Source organism: Microtus pennsylvanicus, chromosome 7, assembly GCF_037038515.1.
Source record: "Microtus pennsylvanicus isolate mMicPen1 chromosome 7, mMicPen1.hap1, whole genome shotgun sequence".
NCBI classification, from domain to species: Eukaryota; Metazoa; Chordata; class Mammalia; order Rodentia; family Cricetidae; genus Microtus; species Microtus pennsylvanicus.
This window is the reverse complement of record NC_134585.1, coordinates 63140305-63166714: the sequence shown is the minus strand read 5'-3', so window position 1 is coordinate 63166714 and position 26410 is coordinate 63140305. Positions and strand designations below refer to the sequence as shown.

The window sequence follows — 26410 nt, the reverse complement described above, 5'->3', positions numbered from 1 at the left end:
GTTTGTTTTGTTTTGTTCTGCTCTCTGGGAACAGAAACTGCCTCCCTTATAATTGCAACATTTGTTGAATGCCTACTCTGTGTTTGGCACAATTACATTATTTTCTTTAATGTTCATCGTGACATATTTGGCATTACTAATATTTTTTAAAGAATTGAAAAAGTTAAAATTTAAAAGGTAAGTCACATTCCTTGTTTATATAACAGTAAGATATAAGCTAGGATTAAATAAGCCTAATGTCTGAAATGTATATGGAATGTGAATGGAAAAGTGAAATGGAAATCGTATGGTGGGAATGAGTTCTAACATGGCAGAAGCTTGGGGTGCATATTAAACTATTTCGTATGAGGATGAGGTTGAAGTGTTTTGATTTGAAGAATTCCTTTGTAAGGTTAGTATGTGAAATGGAAACACACACACACAGAAAGAGAGAGAGAGAAAACAGCAAATGTTTTTAACTGCTTAGCCACCTCTCCAGTCCTTTTTCTTGTCTCTGAAATCATCTCTCTGATGACCCAAAATAAATATTTCTGTGGTGGTTGGTGGCAATTGAGTGTGTACATGTGTGGGGGTGTGGGGATGTAGGGGGTATAGACCACATACCTATGTGCAGAGGCCAGAGGAAGACATACATGTCTTGCCCTATCCGTCTTCACTTCATTCTCTTGAGATAGGGTTTCTCACTGGACTTGGAGCTAGGCTGGTAGCTAGCAAACTCCAACAATCCTCTCATCTCTGTCTTCTGCAGTGCAAAAGTTACAGGCATGTACAGTCTTGTCTGAGTTTATAAATGCTAGGGTTCAAATTCAGGTCCTCTGTGTTTTCTCCCACCCACTGAGCCATCTCTCTGTCTCAGGGAACAATTTTTAGAATAGAGTGTTTCAATGTTAACTTTCACTACATGGTTTTCATATTTTTTATTAAACATTTTTCTTTATTGGTACCATTGTCAAATGAAAATAATCCTTATTCATCCTTAAAATTATGCTTCAAAAATATTTGAAGGCTAGTTGTGGTGACACTTAACTTGTAATAGTAGCATCAAGGAGTCCAGAAACAAGAAGGGTCAAGAGTATACAGCATACTAAGAGACTGACTTGCTAAAAAAAAGTATTCATAACATGATCAAATATTACATCTGAAAAACAACTAATCACTGACCAGCCTTACTAGTTTCTTTCCTTTTTTAAAACAAGAGTTCATATATCTTAAGCTGCCCTCTAATTCGATATATGGCCTTGTTAGTAAAGATTACCTTAGACTTCTGAGCCTTCTGATTATCTACCTCTCAAATGCTGGAATTAACAGATGTTTGCCACTATACCCAGTTTACCCATTGCTGGGATTAAAACTAGGTTGCTGCCAGGTATGGTGGTACTCGCTTTTAATCCCAGCACTTGGGAGCAGAGGCAGATGGATCTCTGTGAGTTTGAGGCCAGCCTGGTCTATAGTGTGAGTTCCAGGACAGCTAGGGCTGTTATACAGAAAAACCCTGTCTCAAAAAACCAAGAACCAAAACAAACAAACCAAAACCCACCAGGATTCTATACCTGCTCAGCAAACACTTTAGCAATTGAGCTACACCTCTATTTCATAGTTTTATTTTTCTGACAAAGATTATCAATTCAATTAATGTTTTCTTAATATAATTAAAAATAGTAAGTATCTATACTGTGTAAAAATATACCAAAATGTTGGTATTATTTTCTCTATGTCTCTCTCTATCTCTTTGGGTTTTTTTTTTCTTTTTTTGAGACAGGGTTTCTCTGTGTTGCTTTGGAGCCTGTCCCGGAACTAACTCTTGTAGATCAGGCTGGCCTCGAACTCACAGAGATCCGTCTGCCTCTGCCTCTGCCTCTGCCTCCGGAGGGCTGGGATTAAAGGAGTGCACCACCACTGCCTGGCTATTATTTTTCTTTTATAGGTTAGAACATTGAGCCTTGGAGCTGATTACTAACTATAATGTACTAGTCAGGGATCTAGAGGCAGGGAGCTTTTTTTCTACATATTCATGTTATCACATTGGGAAATGATGATCTGATAGTCACTATTAATATTTGCAAAGACAACAGAAATTGAAAGTTTTAAAGCATCTTGTATAGATATTCCTATCACAAAACCCACTTTATGAGAAAAGTATACTCAAAGCTTTTTATTACATGCAAAGGAGCCTTCCTAGTCATGGTCAACAAAGCACAAGGGAAGGTACCTATGGTGGTTGAATGAGAATGCCCCACTCTGAGATGGTCTGAATGAGAATGTCCCTACAGGGTTATATGTCCAAATACTTGGTCCTCAATTGGAGTGTCTCCCTCCCCCCTACTTTTTTTAATTTTTGAAAAGAGTAGGAGGTGTGGCCTTGCTGGAGAAGGTTTGTCACTAGGTGTAGGATCTGAAGTTTCAAAAAGGCTTAGATATTCTGTCATGCCTTTGCTGTACAATCATGGACTCTAACTCAATGAACCTGTAAGCCTATGTAAACTCTTTGTTCAATAAATTGTCTTGATAATGACTTTATTACAGGAATAGAAAAGTAACTAAGACTCTATCTGATTTTATGCTGAGGTTTGATGAAGCAGGGACAGCTATATAGAAAAGTGATTTTTAAAAGGCCATGAGCCAATAGGAATGGAGACCAGTTTTAACACTTTCATTGTCCAGCATCCAGCGGGACCCCTATGAAAAGAGGATCTCTCTCTCTCTCTCTCTCTCTCTCTCTCTCTCTCTCTCTCTCTCTCTCTCACACACACACACACACACACACACACACATCATCATCATTTTTTTGGACAATCAATATCCAAATGTTGTATGCAACATTTATGATGGATGTTCATTTTATAATATTGTTCTCAACCTCTATTTTTGCTACTTTCAGCAAATCATATATATACATTGCTCTCTGGGTCAGAGGCATTAAGTGGAAACATAATATAAGATTACAGGTACGCATTTACTTAGGTTGCAATTCTCAATTTAATTCTCCCTTTCCTTCTTTTTCTTCCTTCCTTTTTCTCTATCACACATATATGACATAGTCTTCTGAAAATGTAAAGAAAAGAAAATGATCTACAGTGACTGGCCAGTCTCTGTATAAGGTTTACCCAAACACTTCTGAGCACTGCTATCCATAGCCATTCTGCTGTGTATTCCCTTCTAAGAATTCCAGGTGTCAACTACAATGCAGGTTATCATTATATAGTGAATAACTAGTATCCTTCAGAATACTCTTGCTCTAGTGCTCAGGAAGGAAAGAGGGAAACACGTTAAGGCAGTAAGTGACTGTTGGACAAAGAATTGAAGGAAGAAACAATAAATAAAAAACACCTACAGTCTTGCAACTTTTAGGGTCTGCTGGAGGCCGAGGAGATGAAGTCTTACATAGATGCAACCTGGTACCTGTCTTTAAGAGTATTTTGTCTAATTGGAGACTAAGAATAACCCTGTTATATAGTATATCTTACATGGTGTTATCTATGCAGGTGCAGAGGAGGGCAGGACTCAAAATGGTTCCTCCACAGGAAGAGGACAAGAAGCAAGAAATCAATCACGTGTACTAATGGCCTTGTAAAACTTGTGTTGGGAAGGCAAGGAGGCACCTTTATAAAACTAAGGTGTGATGTGAGTTGTATTGGCTAAATAGGCAGTTTATGAAACTTAGAAAAGCAAAGCCCTGGAGTCTAGGACAAACTGACCAAGAAATCTTTTAAAATCACTGTCCACCACTTTTCATTGGAAGTAGTTTATACATATAAACATATATCTCAAAGAGTTAGCATTCTCTTTTCTCCTTCTCTGCCTGTAACGGGGGGGGGGGGGGGTTGAATCTAGTGCATCATACCATATGCTAAACAAGAACTCTCCCACAGAACTACATCCCCAGATCACTTCTTACTTCTTATTTTGAGGCAGGGTCTCCCAAAGTTATCCAGGTTGGTCTTAAACTCCTAATTCTCCTGACTCAGCCTCTTTAGCTGTGACCACCCACCTGAAAATCTGACAGGTAGTGCTTACCTTGCGTGCTATCTAACCCAACTCAGATGCTTAAGGCTTTTGAGATGCAAACTGCGGGCTTGCTTAAACATTCCTTATGTATTTATTTCACAAAAGTTTATTCAGGAACTCCTAGTGTGAGAATTTTGTTAGGCCCTATGTGGGGGGTATACAAAGAGAATTGAATTTGGTCTCAGTCTTCCAGGACTTAGTAATGGAAACAAATCTTCATACATAAGACCTTATAATAGGTGAAAGTGTAACAGATGAATTGAAGGGAATCAACTCTTAGAAAAAATATAAAAGTGGTGTAAAAAAACAAGCAAAGAATTTTAAAAAAACAAATTGGGCTTTGAATTAACTTTAAATCATTATGGTAATAGTTAAGACCAAGATTGGATGTCCGGGGTGTAGTGAGGAAGAGAGGTCTGTTTGGCTGGACAGTCAGGTTCCTTGAAAAGCAGTTTAGTGGTAGATTTAGTCAGGTAATAACCCAGGCTAGGGCCAGGCAGAAGGAACCTGAACAGAGATCTTATTTCCTTTCTTTATTATTCTTTACTTACACTTTATTAGATTACTTTTAAAAATTCACCTCTTTCCTAAACTTCTAGTGCTTGGTGGTGGAGTGGGTTCAATGTGTAAGTTAAGGGTTTGCAAAGCGGCCCATTAGTGACTTAAATCCCATACTTTGGGAACCAGAAAAGGAAACTTGTGAGAGGCTGTTTATGCCGAGCCCATTTAACGACACCAGCCACCCCCCTCAAGATACCAGCTGTTGCCCGGGCAAGCTGCAGGCCAAACCTGAAAGCGGGTAGCCAGAGCTGGCGGGAGCTCAGATCCCTGAACTGGCGGGCCACGGTTGAGGAAGAGAGGGAGGGAGGGAGGAAACGCGAGAGGGAGGGAGGAAGAAAGAGAGGGAGGCGTGTCATGTGATCCGCTTCCCTGCTCCTTTAAGCGTCCACTGGCTGCCGAGCGGCCGCAGTCTCAGCTCTGGGCATCTGGGGAGCCCGAGCGGCTTCGCCCAGGGATCCGCGCGGGCGTCTGCGGTCTGGGTTCCATCTCCGGTGTGATATCGCACCCTTGAAGTTTTGCAGCACCAGGAAAAGAGGACAAGGAAGAAGGAGAGGGGAAGCGAAAGCATAACCTAAAACATTTATTTAAAGGAGAAAAGAGGGGGGGGGGCGCAAAAATGGCTGGGGCAATTATAGAAAACATGAGCACCAAGAAGCTCTGCATTGTTGGAGGGATTCTGCTGGTTTTTCAAATCGTTGCCTTTCTGGTGGGAGGCTTGATCGGTAAGTGTGAGAGCTGCAAACTTTCCCCTTTCCCTCTCTCCGGCCCTTCCCTCTTTTGCCTCTTGGGCTACTTGTTACAGTATCGCTGCCTTGCCTCTATGATCTAATTAGTCCGGCTATTGTGCTTAAGAAAGCAGAGCTCCATGGGGCTCCATGGGGCACAATCCAGTCTAGTGGCAAAGAGAAAAGGAGGGGAAAAGTTTTGGCCTAGTTTCAGTATCCACTTGAAAGGCAGGAGGGGGTGGGGGTGGATCTTAAGCATGGCGACGGATCGCGAGGAAGTGCTGGGTCGCAAAGTTGATTGCTCCCCCTGCTCTTTCCCCTCGCCGCCGCCCCCTCTTCCCTCCAGGTTCCCTCCCAATCAGCTCTGGGAGGGCAACGCAATCGACTTTATTAGGAATTACAGAAGAGTCGGTAGCTGCGCCCAGTGTCAGCCGCGAGCTGTTACTGGCTCTGGCTTGTGTAAATGCAATCGGTTGTCTCGGCGAGGGACTAGGGCAGGATTTAGGGTTTCAACCCTCAGCCCTTGGTTTCCACGCCTCACCCCACCCACCTCTGGCGGGAGACTGTGAGCTGAGGACTCGATCTGGGATGGAGTAGAGTGGTTTGGGAGAGAACTGATCCTCCCAGCACGAACTTGGAGAGGGCGTAGCAGAAAGCCGGTTTGAAAGGTGTTGCTTTTGCCTGTTGTCCCCTCGTCCATCTCCCCTCCCCCCACTGCTTTGAGCCCCAAGATCCACTGAGTCGGAAACCTGGGGTCCTCCCCTGGCGCCTAGGAGGACGTTTCCTGCTCCCTCCTGGGCTGCCCTCAGGTGACAGCTCCCAAGCCCCAGCTACGGCGCCAGAGAGAGTTTCCCGGTGCGCACTAGCCCGACCTCTTGAGCAAAAAAGGCTTCCAACGTAGCCGACCTTGTGCCTCGGAAAACTCAACTTCCTTCCACTGTTCATCCCACCTCACGTCCCTTCCTCCTCAAGATTCTGGACAACCTTGCACAAACTTCAGTGCCAACTTCGGAGCGGGCGCGGCTGGGAGGCTTGGCTTCCTTGGGGCTGACTGTTGCTCTTAGCTGGGTAGAAGAGCCCTGGCACGCGGGAAGGGGGGGTCGAAGGGGGGGTTGTCTGTGCTCTTCCCGGGAGCCCTTGGGCCACGCAGGAGCTTTCCAGACCCGCCTAGAGTCATGGGCGCGGTGTTTTGCCTCTAGACTCGGGTGTGTTGGGTTCGCATTCCAGAGAGTCTGGTACTGCCAATCTTTGTAACATTGAGGCTAAGTGTTTTAAACAAAGGAGAGTGGGAGAAGCTTCAAGAAGGGAGTTCTTAGAGGAGATCCAGTATATGTTAAAACCAGAGTTTTCTAAGCCTCTGTCCTTCCGGTGGGCTAAACAGCTTTATCATTGCACACACACACACACACACACACACACACACACACACACACGGCTAAACAGCTTTATCACTGTACACACACACACACACACTGCTAACAGTCTTATCACTGCACACACATACGTACACACACACAATGCTAAACAGCAAACAGCTTTATCATTTGCACATACGCGGGTGCGCGCGCGCACACATACACACACACACACACACACACACACACACACACACACGCTTTGGCTTTTGTTTTGCTACGCCATGTAGGATCTCTTTTTCTCTGTATTGGATTTTCCAGGCTCTTAATATTTCTCTGCTGGGAGCTGTAGGCAGCAGCAGTCTAGGCGCGCTCACAGTGATTATACCGCGGTTACAATTACACCTCTTGTTTCCCTTGATGAGCAGTTGCAGTTAGATGCTATTGGATCTTGTGTGATTTCAGTGGCAGACCATAATAAAATTTCTTGCACCTTGTGCGTTCAGAATTAAATTGGCCTATTATCCTTGTCTGACCTTCCCCTTTGAGGTTTTTGCACATAGTAAGCCATTACAGTTTCCTGTCGCTGCAGGCCCACCCCCACTTCCCCACTTCACCCCCCCCCCCTCCGCAAAGCTGATGTGGGCCCACAGAGCTCTTGGTTCCTGCTGCAGGTTTCCCAGAGCTCTTCTGGAATTAGCATCTTTTCTGGAACCTCTGTTGCACAGAGGAGATTCAAGGTTCCTGTACGTGTCTGCTGGACATTAGAATGACCAGAGTTAAAGAAGTTGTTTGTTCAGATCAGGGTTTCTCTGAAGTAAGCCCTCCCTTGGTTAGTGAAGCTTGAGCTCTTCCTCCCCGCCCCCCACCTCTCACCCCCCCCCCCCCCCCCCCGCTAAATAGATTTTCCTAAATTATCAAACTACTTTACTTGGAAAAGAAACATCTCTCTCTAACATTTCTTGGATGAAGTTTTTTACATAACCTTAGTGTTTTACTTTCCTTTTCTCCCAACTGCAGTGACTGTCCTCAGTTATAGTCCTAAAACTGAACAGATTAGATTTACCCCACATTGACTATTGTTTTAGTTTTTACCTCTTCCACCTGGAGAGTAACAATTTTATTCTTAAATAAATTTAGGTAACCCAAGCTCTAGATGACCAAAATACAGGAAATGAATATTAACAAGAGATGCATGCTATGTTTTCCACTCAACTTCTCTATCTAATTGAAAGTAGATGAAACTGTTCAGAGTGGACCAGTAGAATCAGTACGTGAAAGAACAGTTTACAGGTTAGGAAGACAAGGAAAAGATCAAAAATCTCTGCACTCAATGCCATTCCTACTTATGGGACCAGGCACTCTTGAGTATAAAGCAGTCTTCCTAAGTTAGCTGTTCCTTTTGAACTATAGCCATTGAGTTACTTTGGGATTCTTGTTTTCCCCCATGAAGAAAACATGACATCTCAGGGAAGGAGAATCTTGTAGGAAAGCTCCTCATTGGACATACACGACACACACAAAACAAAAGTATGAATCCCCTAAGCAGCCATAGCAAATCATGAATTTCAAAGTGACCACGCAAGTCACTTAACTAATAGGCTTTTCTCCTTACTAGTAGATAAATGAGTTTGAGATCCTTTTCATCTCTAATTGTATAATTCTTTTAGTATTCAGAGTTTTATGTGACATTTGGGCTAATATTCAATTGTAGCCTCATAAAATCAAAGGGAATTTTTTTTAAAGTAGCTATAAAAACAAAAGAAGGAATTGGGCTTTGATTTAGTTTAAATCTCCTATATCTTAAAGGCCTTTTTACTTAATTTACTTGCTTTCTGGCTGGCTTTGTGTGTTTTCCTTGTGACAGTGTCTATATATTGTTGAACTTTTGATGGAATTTTTTTACAAACTGGCTCTGTAAGGAATATCTTACATGGTAGAAAATGGTAGATTTATAAATTCAGTGGTTTATGTTCTTGTTAAAGCTTTGAGATACTATAAAATTAAGCATCTGTTATTTTATACATTTAGAAAAATTACTAAGTGACTAGCTGTTTTTTTAATTTTAATCCAAGAATCCTAAAAAGAAAATAAAATATTTTTTCTTTTCAATATTTTAATATTTCAAATAATGTATTTGAAAGGTATAGCTTAATTTTACCCTTCTGAAAATCAAGCCTAAAAAAAAATACTGAAATATTTTTCCTTTGGTTTTACATTTGATGAATTTAGTTCATGGAGAAACAGCTGTAGGGGTGATGGAAGGGTTGTGAAGACCATGTGTCGCGAAACAAGAGCACAGCCCACTACAAATCATGAACTTGAGCATCTGGCCCATCGTGTGTAGTTTGTTCAGCTTCTGATTAATCTTTTCTGGAGATAATAACATTTGAAGAATCAGGTCACTGTTTCACCTATTCTAAAATCAGGAAGAGAGCAGAGATATCAACTGAATAGAATGGCTAAATTGTTTTAAACAAATCCACAAATAAGAATATTTCAAAATTAAATTGCAAGTAAAAATAACCAAATCACTTGTTATAATTTCTTTGGGAAGAAGCACTGTTTTTGTGAGTACCCCCCATTAAATGCTGAAGACATACAATACAGATAGACATACACATGTAACACAGTTTTTCAAACAGGCCTGTCAAGAATGCAGAACTCTCTGTCATACCGTCATTAAGTGGAAGCTGTTGTTGTTCTTGGTTGTTATTCATTTGAAAGTTGTAGGAATTTGAGAAATTAAATGAAGTCATGGTTGATACAGGGTTACACAATTGTCAGTATATTAGATTTTAATTTCGCTGTATTGCACTTCATTGTGTTTTAATGTACTCATAATGTAATCCTGAAGAATTTAGGTGTCTGGTGAGAATCTTTTGTTTGTTTTGCTTTTTTTTTTCAAAGTGTTTTGCACCCCAGGCTGGTTTTGAATTCACTGGCTGAGGATGATCCCTAACTTCTGATCCTCCTTCCTCCACATCCCCAATTCTGGGATTGCTGTTATGGCTCCCCACACCAAGCTATATCTTGTGAGAATCTTGGAAAAGTACTAATTCGTTTTTGACTGATACTGGTCATATTTTTCTATATTTGATCATGGTTTTTATTTTGCAAAATTACATACCTGATCAAACTATACTTTTTCATTCTTTTTGTTACCTCCTAGAGAAATCAAACTTCTGTGATTTATGTAAATCTTATGTAATCTCATAAATTCACTTAGAGTAATCATTTTTTTATTATTAAAATAACATTATTTGATTTAGCAAGCTAAACCTCTTGATTATTACAATAAGACAACGCTTATGATAATGCTCTAATTGTTTTCTGGTTTGCTTAGTACCATCCAGCCTTCGTGTGCAATTTTTCTTTCCCTAGTAAAGTGAGAAATATTTCCTTGAGTAATTACAAATAGTTTTGTGGTGTTTACAAATCCTCCGCCTATAACTCTTCCTTATCTAGTAGACATTTTACAATAATTTTACTTTTATTTTTACATTTTTTACATTATTATTTTTCACACTGTTTATTTTTGCTTGTTTTTTTTTTTTTTTTTTTTTTTTTTTTTGGTTTTTCGAGACAGGGTTTCTCTGTAGCTTTGGAGCCTGTCCAGGCACTAGCTCTTGTAGACCAGGCTGGCCTCAAACTCACAGATCCGCCTGCCTCTGCCTCCCGAGTGCTGGGATTAAAGGCGTGCGCCACCACCCCCGGCTATTTTTGCTTGTTTTTAAGACAGGATCTCACTATGTATACCTGTCTGGCATGTAGCTCTGTATGCAGACCAGGACACATAGATAGATCTGCCTAGCTCTTGCTTCCTAAGTGTTAAACCTAAAGGCATATGCTTTCATTTTTGGCCACCTTTATTGTTAAATATGTACTGACTGAGGAAAGATTCATACCTATCTCCCTCATAGAGTGGTTTTATAGAATGTCTTTAGCTCAAAACTTAGGTGTACCACTGACCTAATGTCCAAAGTGATTTATTGGGGCCCACAGTGTGCTCAGGACAGGGCTGTGTGCTGTCTGGGGATAGTTTAGAGAGGACTTAGAGCCTCTGTAAATTACGGGAGTCACAGGGAGACCCACAGAAAATTTCTTATGATGAGGTTTTTCAGAACCATTTATTTATTGATAATTTGAGAACATACAAAATTGGAAGCTATGCTGTTCAGCAAATTATTAGCTAATATTTCTTCCTGAAATAAGTGACAGAATAAAATATTCTGTTGAACATGCATTGAATGTACACCTTGTGCCAGATTTTGTATAATTTAATCCACAAAAATCATGTTAATGATATCACAATTAAAAAAATTTTGTGTGTATATTTGTATTTGTGTGCATATCTCATAGGACAACCAACTCAGAAGAGTTGGTTCTATCCTACCGTGTAGGCCCCAGGGATTAAACTCTTGTCAGAATTAGTAGCAAACACCTTTACCTCCTGAACTTTTTCAGTGGGTCATCATTAATATTTTTGTACTTACTTTATCATTATTATATAAGTAAATCAAGATGCAAACAGTTCTAACAAAATTTTTCAAGATTAACTGTCTCAGTCAAGCATGGAAGTAGATTCCAGTAACTCTGATATCATAAACCAGAGTTAAATGATCCTATCTAAATCATGACTTCTGGGTCTCAGTAGAAATGATTTTGATTTTGATTTTGATACAGAGAGGTATAATAAGGAGCAGGAAACTATAACTGATTTCTCATTGTTAGTTATTGAATGACATGGAAGAGAAGAAGAATCTCCAGGATGATAAAGGCATTCTAATTGCAGTGCCAAAGCAGTATCTTAACAAGAAAAAGGGAGGGTATCCTTTGAAAAAAAATCAAACACTATTTTTACTTTCTTACAAGTTCCATTCAGCCCCCATAATTGTACGAATCATCCAATTGTCTGAGCAGCCTGGTTCATTAATCAGGAAGAAATATTAGTTGTTTTTATTCTACTAGCTCTGAGTTTGATATATTTATGTGGTTCTATAAGAAGTTTGGACTTCTCAAAGGAAGATAAGAGAAAGAATCACTGGAGACTGGCGATGCTTTGGGAAGGTGTGGATGGCAGTAATGGGAACAGTTGAAACTTAAAAAAATTTTCCTGAGAGGGGGGAGGGCCTTGGACTTCCCACAGGGCAGGGTACCCTGCCTCTCTTAGAAGGGGGGGGAGGGTGAGTGGGAGAGCCGGAGGGAAGTGGGAGGAGGGGAGGAAGTGGAAATTTTGATTGGTATTATTTATAAAGTAATAAAAAATTATCAGGGAAAAAAAATCTTTCCAAAATGTTAACATACAAAAGCAGTAGTTCTTAGGAGTAGCCATGTAGACACCATGAAAGGTACATTTTATTCTTGGAGAAAATGCTAATATATATATTTTTTAATACATGGAAAAAATTGAAGCTCTTAGTTTTCATAGAAACTCCAACAGATTTACACAGTCATATTATATTCACTTGGTTAGATCTCCCCTCTGAGACTTGTTGATGGTGGCCTAAAGGGACAAGTAAGCCGGGTACAGGTAGTTCCAAAGTATCTGATGGCAATGGGAGGACAGGACTTTAAGATCAAACAAACTGAAAAGATTATTAAATCATGAAAAAGAAGACACTTCATATTTCAGAAATAAAAATATGCTGAGACTCTTTTGCTTCTTTTCTATGGTTTTCCCAACTTCTTCAACAATCCTCCACATTCTTTTCCTAATACAGTTTTATAAAAGAACAAAAGTAAGAAACATGTGAATGTCTGACCGGGAGCAGGTACTTGCTTTTCTGTAATTGTTGCCTTTTGGGTGACCATGTAAAATAATTTAGATTGATTCAATGATCATTATAACCCACAATGACAGTATTGCTACTGTCTTAAATATTCAGTTCAGTCTCAGAACTATTTAAGATTTCTTTTCTTAAACTTCATTGTTAGTGTTTATGTCTTTTAAAATTGACCTTTTGCTTTGTTTAGAAGTTAACAATTTCAGAAAACCAGAGGACTAAGAAAATTAAAGATTTTTTACAAATGTCTTTTAATTTTCCACCAGTATAATTGCTATCTGGAATGACTTATTTTTCACCTTTTTTTTTTTGACAGGGTTTTTCTGTGTAACAACTCTGGCTATTCTGGAAGTCACTTTGTAGACCAGACTGACCTTGAACTCACAGAGATCTACCTGCCTCTGCCTTCCTAGTGCTGGAACTAAAGTTGTACCACCATTACCTGGGTTTAGGCTGTTTTCTAATATAATTTTCCACCATGAAAGTGTTCAATCAATAGTATATACCAAGAAGTACATTGCTGTATGTGCACATTAGAATTTGTATTTTTCTTTAAACATAAGTATTTATTGATTCTATGAGAATTTCACATCATGTACCCCAATCTTGCTCTCCTCCCACCCCCCCATAACCACCCCTCACACCTGCTGTATACCCCCAAAAGAACTCTCTTCAAGTTAATTAAAAACAAAAACCAAACCAAACACATTGCTCCCCCATTTTTTCCAGCACCTTTTCTTTCATTCTAGTGGTATCTGGAGTTGCTGTATGTCACACAGTATATACCCTTTAGTCCAACCAGCCCCACCCCCATAATGTTCATTGTAATGAGTCAAAGTGTGGTTCAAGGCCTCTGGCACACCATCATCACTGGACCCTCACTGAAACTCCCTTCAGATATCCTGCTGTTGCCCTGAGTAATGGAGATCCTGTGGCTATAGTTCCACAGGACCAGTCTAAGGAACTCTTTTGAAGCTATCCTTTATTGAATCATAAGCCATGTTCTTAATGGGGGATGCTGCTTTTCTCCCACTGTTCCTTCCATTTCTTTCTTTTTTTGTCTTTTTTGTTTTTCCATTTTCCTTCCATTTCTAAAAAACAGAGGGGCAAGGGTGAGGTTCCACACAAAAGAAATATGACATGGAAGCTCAATCTCCTTTTCTGGCTCATGTCCCTTCCTCAAGTTAAGCATTTTGATTGCTAACTGAGTACCAAAATGACTTAGTCTAAACAAATGACTCTAGTACCTGACACTTAACAATCCTCATACTAGCACTGTGATTGTGACTATGCTTATAAGCCATGCTGGGTAGGGGTAAGCCTCACAAACTCACAGGCTTTCTTGGTGACATGGCCTCATGAAGCTAAGGGATATGAGCATTACAGAAAACTTGGGAAATGAGTACTGAAGAGTACCCTTTGTGTTTAGCCGGTACAACAGATATTGAATGTGGATATTGCAGGAGATGATAGCAGCATGTGTCCCAGAAAAAGGACATTTAAGGCCTCTGCAAACATCCCTTCAGCTAGGCTGTATTTCTCACGCCTATTTTTTTCTGGTACCACTCATTTCCCCACACTGAGCTAAGCCCTTCCATCTCCATGCCCTTTTAAATCCTTTCAAGTTTCTGCTGCTTTTTCTCCTTCCTGTTGTATGCTTTTAATATTCTCAGAAAAAAGAATGATCTTTTTCTTTTTTTAATTTTTAAACTGGTTCATGCTAATTCTCTTGCATAGCTGAGGGGCTTTATCCACAAATGCATATGTCTAATAAAGCAGAGGGATTTAAAAGGGAAGATCAAGCCTACTATATTAGTTTTGGCGAAGCATTAAAATTTTCCTTTAGAAAAAAGGCAATTGATCTGAAATTGGTTGGCTCAGTGTTTTTCAAGTTCTACATTAATAAAGTCAGTCTAATGAATTGTATGTAAATTCTTCCTTTGTGTTTTATTTTCTTGAACGAAGCAGTCATGAAGCAACATGTAATTTAGTTAACATGATATCAACTTTCAGTCTCTCTTTACTTAGCAGGTTTGCCTTTAGGTTATCACAACTAAGAAGCGGCTCCAACTGTTAAATCTAGCCTTCTCTCAAGGCAAGCATGCAGTTTTGAGGTCCAGTTTCTTTTAATCTGCTTCTCAACATGTTTTATGTTGTCCTTTAGGCTCTAACTTGCCCTGAGTAGAATGCCTCTAATGGGAAAGACACACCCCCACATTCCTTTCTTTGCTCTGTTCTCTTAAGCTGATTCTTATGTGAGCCAGGTTCCTGCTTTAGCTTTGCAATCCTGGCCTAAGCAGTTAGAGATAAAATTCTTGAGCGATCTGTGAACAAACTCCTAAACGTACAGAACATGTCTCTACTTGGAAAAGATCAGATTCTTCATATTGTTGGAGGACAGGGAGGGCAGCTACAGAAAACTGTTATACCTGAGATATCTTTATTTGTTTCAACCTCTGGCTGCATAGAACCTTCAGGTTCCTAAGAGAACAGGTCTCAACGTTGAGATGCTGGCACCACTCTTTGTACATGCTCAGGCAGAGCAGAGTTTCTCTCTAAAAGACATGGTATTTCGTTGTAATAGCTGATGAAAATAAAGAAAGCAAAAAAGAGATAATTTGTTGATTTTTTTTAAGATGAGTGAGCATGATTGTCTTTAAATTAGCATTTGTTCCCCTTGTTCTTTTCTCATTTCTCCTTTCTTTTTTTTCACAGACACCCAAAAATCCCTTCATTACTTTCTTCTCTTACTCCACTCACTCAAGAAAATGAATTTTATGAGAATGATGAATATGTTCAAGATTCTGATAAAAACCATGGTTAGCGTATCTATGAGACAGTCGCTACTTATACCCACTCTTTCTAAGTAAGCCATTAATTCCTCATTAGTAAGAGCTTTTAAAATTTGGTTGATTACTTGGGTGTATTGAATGATTCTTGAGAAATAGCTATTCTATAAAACAGCAGCATGGTAGCTAAAGGTTTTTCATGTGATATGTTTTGTTTATTGAAAACCTGATTGCTGTGGAATATTACTTTATGCAAAGATGTGTTGCATTTGTTTATGTTGTGAAATATTATTTTAACTATATGAAGGTGAGTTAAATTTGTTTATGTTGAATTTCTTAAACTAGGCAAAGATGTGTTACATTTTTGTGTGGTTTTTAATTATGTAAAGATGTGTTCTTGTTTCACTTTGCCTGTCTAAAGCACCTGATTGGTCTAATAAAAAGCTGAATGGCTAACAGCTAGACAGTAAAGGAATAGGTGGGGCTTCTGGGCAGAGAGAATAAGTAAGAGAAAAGAAGAGAAGAAAGAAGAAAGGAGAGAAAAAGGGAGAAAGAGTGGGAGATGCCCCGGAGCTTGCCAGTCAGTCAGACACAGAGTAGCACATACAGAATGAAAGGTTAAATCATACATGAAGAGGAAAAGGTGAATATAAATTATAAGAGCTAGTGACATAAGGATAAGCTAAGGCTGAACATTCATAACAAATAATAAGTTTCCATGTCCTGATTTGGGAGCTGGTTGGTGGCCCAAATGAAAGTCAGCTACACTGGGTAGTAAAAGCCTTTATCTCAGCACTCAAGAAGCTAATGCAGAAGGATCACTGTTAATTGGGCAGTGACTTCAAGGCTAGCTAGCAATTTATGAGATGCTGTCTCAAGTGAAAAGAGAGCCAGGTGTGGGGCTACACGCCTTTAATCCCAGCACTTAGGGAGGCAGAGGCAGGTGGATCTCTGTGAGTTCGAGGCCAGCTTGTTCTCCAGAGTGAGTTCCAAGATAGCTGAGACATCCTGTCTCAAAAAACAAAACAAACAAAAAAGTTAAAAGAGGGCAGGAATTATAGCTAAGTTATAGTTAGAACAGTTGTCTATTATGTATAAGAAAATAAAACAAAATGCAGTAATACTCCTGTTCAAAGTTTTTCAAGTTCTAGGATTTTATTGTAGCAACCAGTGGTAGTGATCTGATTTATCTGTTATCACACTTCCTCTGAAATGTAGGTAAAACTTTAATTTGTTGTAAGTCTCAGTTTCTTTATCTAAAGAATTTATAGGCAGAACATGGAATTTAAATGAGTATAACTTACACATTTGTTCCATGTGTGCCTTCTCATAGGCATTACAGGACTCACTTTCTGAACCTCACATTTCTGTATTAGAAGTTACCACTAAGTATATGCTTAGCAACACATGTATACATTTGTGTTCATCCTGTGTTTTTGCTTCTCAGTGGGTTAGGTACTACTGGAAACTCAACAATACTGCTTTGTGACTTTCTTCTTGGCATAGTCTGTGCTAACCAATAGTTCGAGAAGTATATCATCCACATATTTGATAATCACAGTAGTTCATTTATCTTTGGGCTTAGTTTTTATTAATAGTTTTCTCAAGATTTAATTTGAATCTTAAATATTTTCCTTTTAATATTCTGGTTTGGGGTTGGGGAGATAGCTTAGACAAGGCTCTGAGTTAAATCCTTGACACTGCCCTCAAAATCTAAAAGCATGGCTGTTCATAGCATAGGTAAGACTAGGTAAGAAATTTTAAAGAAATTTTACTTACATATTCTATCTCTTGTTACAATACACACCTTAGCTGCTCTTTTGTTTTACAATATAAAACTGAAGTCATTATCCATATGACATTTTCCTCTTCCAAATGCATAATATATGATAGAGATTTTTGAATATCAGATTTGATGGAAAATGATGATCTTTTACTAATTCATATCAGCTATCGGAGTATTAACTACAACTATAGAGCTGTATTGTCAGCATTTTTTGTGGCAGTAGAGGCATGTGCATGCTATGTAAGCACTCTACCAGTATACATCTCTGTCACCATCTGAATTCTAAAATAAGAATAGTATAATTATAATATAATATATAAGAAACTATAAAACTATAAATTCTATGTTGATGTGCAATTTTATCATAGTCAAGTACAATATGGGTACCAGGAATATGGTTGAAGAATTGCATGTGTACTTTGCCTTGTACTTTGGACTTACTGCAAGGATATCAAAAATGTTCATTAAGGTCCACCATAAATTTTGAAGTGTTGTATGCCAGGCTGTACTTTCATGTTTAAATGAAAATAAGACTATTATTTTTCTCTTGAACATGTTAACAATAATTTATGCATACCCTCATGGTATGTATGCTTGGTTGGATATGAATAAACTTGTACCATTTTTGAAGTTGAAAGGGGACCTCTCTAATATTATGGAAATCAAGGCCCAGAGGAGACCAAGGGACAGCATATAGTTTGATCTAAGCTTCCCAGTCACTGTTCATGGTCATTCCCTCTTGTTTATGTGTTTTTAGCTTTTATTGGTCATAAACATAGATAATTGGCTGTGATTGCTTGTCCATACTTCACAATTAAATATAAAAGTAATATGCTCTATTGCATATATTTCCAAAGTTTTAATAATCAAATAGAGATGCTGAGTGATAGTGGAAAACTTGTGATTTATTGTGTTTACAAAGCAAATATATTTCTTCTGCTTCACTAGGACTGTTTGGAGAGACTTATTTTACATGAGTTTCTTCTTCATGATGACTGTTCTGAAAGGACTCATTTTAGAGCCCCACAGTTTGACTACAAACTTTTAAAAATGGGAATTCATTTTTCTACTTTTCTAAACATTTTGCATACATATAGTTGTTCTTTGAGACTGAAAGGTTAGATTTAAATAGGAGCTTAAATTTTAAACTTATTTATTTATCATGTTAGAGATAGAACCTATTCTCTAGGAATGGTAAGCAAGGATTTCACCAGTAAATCATAACCAAGAAGGTGTGGATTCAAATCCTGGCTCTACCATGTGCTTGTTATGCAACCTTGAATAATTACTTAATCCAAGTCTGAGAGTATTCTTCAAAGACAGTTAAGTAGGACTCTCCAGGCTTATCTCATAAAATTAAATAAGATGCTAAAGACTTTAGTATAGGGTCTGTCAAATACTAAATCCTTAAAATTAAACAATGATTATTTTGTTTTTAGGGTCCTGGGGAAGCTGTTCTAAAGATCCTTAAGATGTGGATCATATTCAAACTGTTGGTTTGAGTTAAAATCTTGTGATAGGAAATAAGTTTTCTGTCTCCTTAGGAACATAACAATCTTAAAGGAATTAAAAATAATAAAAATAGAAAAAGGAAATCTTTCTAAAATTCATCTTTTTAATGCAACAATTTTGTTTAAATTTTACTTTTTTTCACCTCTGGTTCCTAAAATGCAAAGTCTTACTAAGTAGAGACACTCAACAGAGGCTTTCTGTTGTCTTTCTGCCAGCTGCACATTTACTTTAGAAATTTAGCAATTCCTCCTCTTTCCTTCAAATTCTGTTCTACTACTTAACTCAAGATTGCTATTGAGCTATTGAACCATGGGAAATTCATTTTCAAAATCTGCTTAATTGCTGTGAGACTTTAATTTGTTCTGGATGATGGTGCTAATGTCTGGGAACTGGGACTGAAGCCCTCCGAAGTTGTTAATTTAATCAACCGCTGTGCCCTTGCCTAATGAAGGGGCACCAGATCCTCCTTACAAAGAGGCCGGGTCCCTCCTGACCACCTCGTTCATGATGAATAACAGAGGCCCCACAGTCAGGTGGGGAACTTGGGGCAAATTATCAGAATGTCAGTCCCCATTATCTGAAATCCTGGGCTGAGAATCCCCAAATAATTATTGAGTAGATTTTATATAGGAATTTAGTGTTTTCAAGGTAGGGATTCTTGTGTGCTTGTGTTCACACCTGATAATCTGAAAAATTCTTGAATCATTAAGGTTCTGCGCAGCTGGTCTATAATCTGTAAGATCATAAACATCACCTCAGACTGCAGAGATGCCTGTTAACCACTCAAGTTTTCCATGGCAAGACGGGTGAATGCTTGCTCTGGCCTCATGATAAATTAGCTTGTTTATTCCTCTTCTGCTTATTTCTATCCTGCTGTTGGTTAGTGTAATGAAGCAGAAGCCTATTGTGTATGTTCATTGGGTAGCAATCCTCTGGCACCAAAAAGGGTAATTGAGTAGAAAGGCGGATGCTGTTGGTGCATGGGAGAAGCTAACACCACATGAGGTCACCAGGCTTCCAGCTTTAACCAATGTGGACACAATGCAATTGAGATTCTGAAAAGGGTTTGTTTATAGTGTGAGAGTAAGGGTCAGTAGTTAATTTGAAATGCTGTAGGTGTGTTTTCCTTGAACCAAGAAGGTATAGAGCATGTGTCATGGGAGATTGTAAATATCCGCAAGGGGCGGAGGATAGACTTGGGAGGAATTTAAGACAAAAGCATACTTAAAAATTCTAGTATACTTATTGTGTACTATCCATGTTTTCTTAAAAGTTTTACTTTCTTGAAAGTAAGTTCACTGTAGAAAAAATGCTATAAATCTGTGGTTTAGAGGCACAGTTCTACCAAGAAATAACCATTTTTAAAAGCAGGAGTTTCTCAAATGCAAAGGTATTGGAGTCATGTAAAATATTGTTAATATTACTCTAACAAATGCTCACATGCAGAATGTCTTCTAAGATTTACAATTGTCCTGACTTTAAATGTGATAATATGGAAACCATTATCCCTGTATTTGTTTCTAGTGTAGGATTTTTGCCCTATTTAGGTGTCTTTTCTTGGCGTATCTGTCCTTTAAATTTTTCTTTGGTATTAATTTCATTATTTAATTACCTGTTTTAATTATAGAATTGTGTTTTATAATTACTCTTCAGAGAACTTCTCCCTAGATTATAGGGAAATGTTATAAGCAAACATTTTGTTTTCAGAAATAACAATAGAAAAAGAAATGGAGGTAATCCAGAAACCAAAGGTTTGTCGTGACCTTTATCATGCTTTGTAGAGTGTATGTTAAGTCTAGGACATGCATTTGATATTCCTGATTCCTTACATTGGTAGACAGCTTTTATCCTTTTTCAAAGTGCTTTTGTAGAAATCACCTCATTTGATCTTGACAAAATTCCAAGATAGGCCATTTCACCAAGGATCTTCATAATTAAAGTCATGGAAACTGAGAAAATTATGTTTATGGTGTGTTTTGTTTGGGAAAGCACTAGATTTGTGGTGATTAAAACTTGGAAATTTGGAAACTTATTTGCTAGATGGTAACAGGTGTAAGAAGAGTAAAAAGGCATAGTTGTATTTTTTAACATAGAATTATTTGTTGTAAAAATTGCCATATATGACTTCTGAGCTATCTTCTAGGAGAAGTAAATGCTCTCTATAGTCTTTTGTTTGTTTGTTTGTTTGGTTGGTTGGTGTTTTTTTTTTTTTGTCTTTTTCCATCCAACTCATAGTTACTTCAGTGAAAGAATTGTTGGATGTCTCTTTAAGTATTGTTTTGATAAGCTGTAATCTGTTCAGGTCATTGGTGTTTGTTTTTTTTTTTTTTTTTTCTGTTTCCCCAAGCAGAATTTAGTTTTTTAGATATTTTGGTAAATTTTAAAGGAGGAGCCAGAAAATGCTCTCAAGAAAAGGGCCAAGCCAATTGACTAGGTTTTTCTGAAGTTTGGTCACCTACAGTATTAACTCTTCTGTGACATGCATTTTTCTTAACTATACTATACCAATAGATGTTTATTTGGGTGTTACTATGATGTGTCACAGATTGAATTATTTAATGTTCTTTGATTTGAGTTTTCAATATTTTTAGACTAGAAACTATTATAAAATATTTCTAAAACTCTTATAGTTAAACACCTATCTACATGTTTATTATAATTTATTAGCAATTTCAAATCTGGGGTTTACCTTTAAAGATCGATGATCAGTGACAATCACCATATAACCAACTAGCTAAATCTAGGCGTGTACAACTCCATGCTTGTTGTCTAGAATTGGGCATTTCTTTTTAAAGTTTTTGTTAATGTGCTGAGTATATCTTCCTCTTTTTTTAAAAAAATAATTCTCTAGTTAAATTTTATGGTTACCTAATCAAGTGAATTCTAAGACCTTGGTGGAAACCACCAAGAAGAGACATCTTTTTTTCTCTTTTTTCTTTGTTGGAGTCTAATTAAATACAGGGTAGAATTTAATCATGGAAAGAAATGAAACCTCTTGACATCTTTTAATTTCTCAAAACAACCATTTAAAGATCACTCAGTGTGAACCATACTAAATGAGAGATAGGTTTTTTCTTTCTCTTTTTTTCCTCCCTTTTCTGCCTTCTTTCTTCTTTCCCTTTGATGGAGTCTTACTATGTAATGCAGACTGCCTCAGATTGGAATCTTTTTATTTGCTGGGGGCATAGCCCTGCACCAGTATGCTCAGCGGATTTATAATGTTTTTTTTTTTGCCCAGCCATCTTTGAATAGTTTATCTCTCAGAGTTGAAAGATTATTGTACTTATTAATAAGTTTTAAAATTAAGATCAGTGGAAATCATTGCTACATTGCAAACATTTCATTTGGTTGGAATGGAGCTTCTGTAATAATGTGTTAGGTACAATACTTTTTTAAAAAATTTTTTTATTTAATTTTTTAAAATTTTAGATACCAATAACAATTCTTCTTCCCCCCTCTCTCCTCACCTTTCCCCCACAAAACCTCCCCACATGCTTCTCACAAAGGGTAAGACTTCCCATGGGGAGTCTCCAAAGTCTGTCATCTCACCTCAAGGCAGGACCAACACCCTCCCCCGTTTCTAGGCTGAGCAAGGTATCTCTCCATGAGCAATGGGCTCCAAACAGCTAGTTTGATACACTGTAACTAAATTCTGGTCCCACTGCCAGTGGCCCCACGGACTGCCTAAGCCACAGAACTGTCACCCACATTCATAGGGCCTAGTTCGGTTCTATACGTATATGTCTAGTCAGTGAGCTCTCACTACCTTGGGTCAGCGGTGTCTATGGGTTTCCTCATAATGATCTTGACACCTTTGCTCATATAATCCCTACTCCTTCTTTTAGAATGAACTCGGCCCAGTGCTTCTGCATCTGTTTCTGTCAGTTACTGGATGAAGGTTCTATGATGACAATTAGAAGGTCGTCAATTTGATTATAGGGGAAGGTCAGTTCAGGCACCTTCTCCACTTTTTTTTAAAGATTTATTTATTTATTATATATACAACATTCTGCCTCCGTGTATGCCCACAGGCCAGAAGAGGGCGCCAGATCTCATTACAGATGGTTATGAGCCACCATATGGTTGCTGGGAATTGAACTCAGGACCTCTGGAAGAGCAGCCTGTGCTCTTAACCACTGAGCCATCTCTCCAGCCCCACCTTCTCCACTATTGCTAGGAGTCTTAGCTGGGGTCATCCTTGTGGAGCCCTGGGAATTTCCTGGGTGCCAGCTTTCACACTATCCCCATAATGACTCCTTCTATCAATCTATCTCTTTCCTTGCTCTCCTTCTCTGTCCCTCTTCCAACTTAATCATTCCATTCTCTCATGTTCTCCTTCTCCTCCACTTCACTCCTCCTTCCCCTTCCCCCTCCCAATTTACTCAGGAGATCTTGTCTATTTCCCTTTCCCAGAAGTGGCATCCATGCATGTCTCTCTTAGGGTCCTCCTTGTTACCTAGATTCTTAGGGATGGTGGATTGTAGCCTGGTTATCTTTTTCTTTAAATCTAATATCAACTTATGAGTTAACACTGTAGCACAACTAATAAAAAATCCAGAGACAGATAATGGGATTCAAGCTGAAGATCAGAAAAACAAAGCAACCAAGCCACTAAAGAGTTGAAGTCTTCCACTATTAGTGTGTGGGGTTTGATGTGTGCTTTAAGCTTTAGTAATATTTCTCTTACAAATGTGGGTGCTTTTGTATTTGGGACATAAATGTTCAGAATTGAGACTTCATCTTAATGGATTTTTCCTTTGACGAATATGAATGTCCTTCTCTATATCTTTTGATTAATTTTAGTTTGAAGTCTATTTGGTTTTAGATATTAGGATAGCTACACCAGTATGATTCTACACCCATTTGATGGAAAAATCTTTTCCCAATCCTTTAGTCTGAGATAATTTCTGTCCTTGTAGTTGAGGTACTTACAAAAATTTTAATTAGAACGCTATTTGAAATTGTCTATGTGCATGCTTGTGTGTGTATCTCTGTGTCTGTGCTTGTATTTAGGTATTTGTTTAATAACAAATTAGTTGTGTAGGTCATTAGTGATAATTCATAGAATTTTGCTGAGCTTCTGATTTTTTTATTTTAATTTATTTATTTATTAAGGATTTCTGCCTTCTCCCCGCAACTGCCTCCCATTTCCCTCCCCCTCCCCCGATCAAGTCACCCTCCCTCATCTGCTCAAAGAGCAATCAGGGTTCCCTGACCTGTGGGAAGCCCAAGGACCGCCCACCTCTATCCAGGTCACCAAGGCCAGCTGGCCTGGGTCTGAAAAAGCATGGGACAAATCCGGACTAGCTGAACATAGAGGACAATGAGGAATACTGAGAACTCAAGAACAATCGCAGTGGGTTTTTGATCCTACTGCACGTACTGGCTTTGGGTGAGCTTCTGATTTTGAAACAAAGCTCATGCTAGTACATGTTCTGATTTGCATGCATGTGAAAGATAGATGGCCATATTGTATTCACTTGAAATGAGATTTTTGGAGGCAGAATATAATTTTTAATGATTGTACAATATAGAACAGTATCTCTGGATATGGCTGTGAAATTTCATTAATGATTCTGGAAGATTTTAAGATGTGCTAGAGACTATGAGGCAGAATAAACAGCAAATCAGCACATGACTACAGTTCTCTAACTCAGTTAGATCTGGCTACAGAAGAGTATGAATACCTAGACCTTGTCTTTTAACAACTTCAATTTGATTAGAAAGACAAGACACATAAAACAAGTTGTTGTTAAGGGCTAAGTTAGTTGATGTGGGAGTGTCATATATCAATCTGTTGATTTTATTGGTTAAGCAATAAAGAAACTGCTTGGCCCTGATAGGTTAAAACATAGGTGGGAGGAGTAAACAGAACAGAATGCTGGGAGGAAGAGGAAGTGAGCTCAAAGACGCCATGCTCCCCTCTCCCGGGCGGACATGAGAGCTCTGCTCTCTGAGGCACCCAGGATGGACGTAGGCCAGAATCTTTCCCGGTAAGACCCGTGCTACACAAGTTTATTAGAGATGGGTTGATCGGGATATCAGAATTAGCCAGTAAGGGCTAGAGCTAATGGGCCAAGCAGTGTTTAAATGAATACAATTTGTGTGTTGTTATTTCAGGGCATAAGCTAGCCAGGCGGCCGGGGTGCTGGGGACGCAGCCCCGCCGCTCCTATTACAACACAGCAGACCAAAAAACAAAACAAAACAAAAAACCTCTAAGCATATTTTAGACAAATACAAATGAAAAGATATCATCACTGAATAGCTGGAGTCTAACATAGATTGTCAAAAATTGGGTGATTATTTGAAATATAATTTGATATGCATAATTGAAGACAAGATTTATACAATTCATGTTCTAAATTAATAATGAGCTAAATAGGAAAAGCTTTTTGTCTAGTATGAAGAAGTCTGGTTTGAGTATCATTTGCCACTCTAGACATCCAGTCTTTCATGCTTCTTTCTGTCTTTGCTTGGAAACATTTTTTTTTTGGCCATTAAATCAAGGGCATGCTTTTCCTCAAAGCCAAATATGTTGGTCTTTCCACCCACCCATTTCCCATTCAATTTTAATTAAAGACAGTAGGGTAAATTTCGAGTCTTTTGCTTACCTATAGATCAGACATTTATTTTGATTTACTTAGTTTAATTTTATGTGTATGGTTGTTTGGATTGCTTATATGTCTGTGTATCATGTGCATGTCTGATATCTATGGAGGCCAGAAGAGGGGCATGGATTCCCTAAAAGTGGCATTATGGACAGTTGTGAGTTGCTATGTGAGTTCTGTGACTAGAACCATAGTCTTTGGAAAGACCAATTCTTAATTTAAGTGCTCTTAAATTCTGATCAGAGGTCTGTTTTAGATGATAATTAAGGCTTATTTCCACTTCACAAAATTCTGGAAAACAGAGTCATAGAACAGGATCTTGCGCTTATCTGTGATGCTAAGGAAAGAATGACCTGGGATAGAAGTAGTAAGCTGATCGTATGCAATGAATCAACTAAACGTCAACTGTGAGACTTTACCTTGTAACCTATTGCAAAAGAAGACAACATTTGAAGCATCTGATTTTAACAATGAACCAAAGCACAGATATGGTAAGCGATTTTAGGTAAATAGAAAAGTTGAGATAATTATAAAAATACTGTTAGCAGTACATAGAAAAATATTATTATAATCAGACAATATTATTTTAGCACCATTTATACTCTAGGAAGTGTGCTAAATGTTTTATATTGAGCTGTTTATTATTATTTGGAACTAGATTCTTTGACTGACTTAGTTTTACATTTTAAGTTCTAGAAAAACTGAAGTATCCTTAAGGTACTGATTTGGACTTCCTTAACTTGTTCATTGCATTTGTCTTAAAAAATTCTTCCATCCAAGAGTGGTGGCACATGCTTTTAATCCCAGCACTGGGGTGATGGTGTAGGAAAGGCACAATGAGGCAGATCTCTGAGTTCCAGGATGGCCTGGTTTACAGAGCCAGTTCCAGCGCATCCACACAGAAAAACCCTGTTTCAAAACAACAACTACTACTGCTACTTCTAAAAGAAACAGTGTTTGGAGGGCAAAAGCTGGAGGTAGCTGCAAATTGACCAGAAAGTTGACAAGTCCCCATAAGGACTGGCATTGTGTTAGCTATTGTGGGCAAATCCATTCAGCTTAGGGCTTCTGTCTGTATTTCCCTTTGTGATCATCCTTTGTTAAGATGAGGTTCTGCTAATTCTGCCTGTTTTTACCACCTAAATGTATGTAGGAACTCTCCACAGACTGACTTGATTGTTTGTGTGGGCTGTGAGCAGATTGTGTGGGTGATGAGACAAGTAGGAAAGGACTCAGTAATCAGAAGAGGAGCCAGGGAGCAGTGAGCTCTTTCTCTGTCTC

At 38.5% G+C, this 26410-nt stretch overlaps 1 protein-coding gene across 1 annotated transcript in view; it reads left to right on the top strand.

Annotated features, from left to right (window-relative positions):
* The first annotated feature begins 4945 nt into the window (after nt 1-4945).
* Wls (Wnt ligand secretion mediator) overlaps nt 4946-26410 on the top strand; it is a 96045-nt gene continuing 74580 nt past the window's right edge. Inside the window, exon 1 of the mRNA XM_075980986.1 lies at nt 4946-5288. Coding sequence (XP_075837101.1) covers nt 5183-5288 — 106 coding nt within the window. The 5' untranslated portion in view covers nt 4946-5182. The remainder of the gene's footprint in view (nt 5289-26410) is intronic.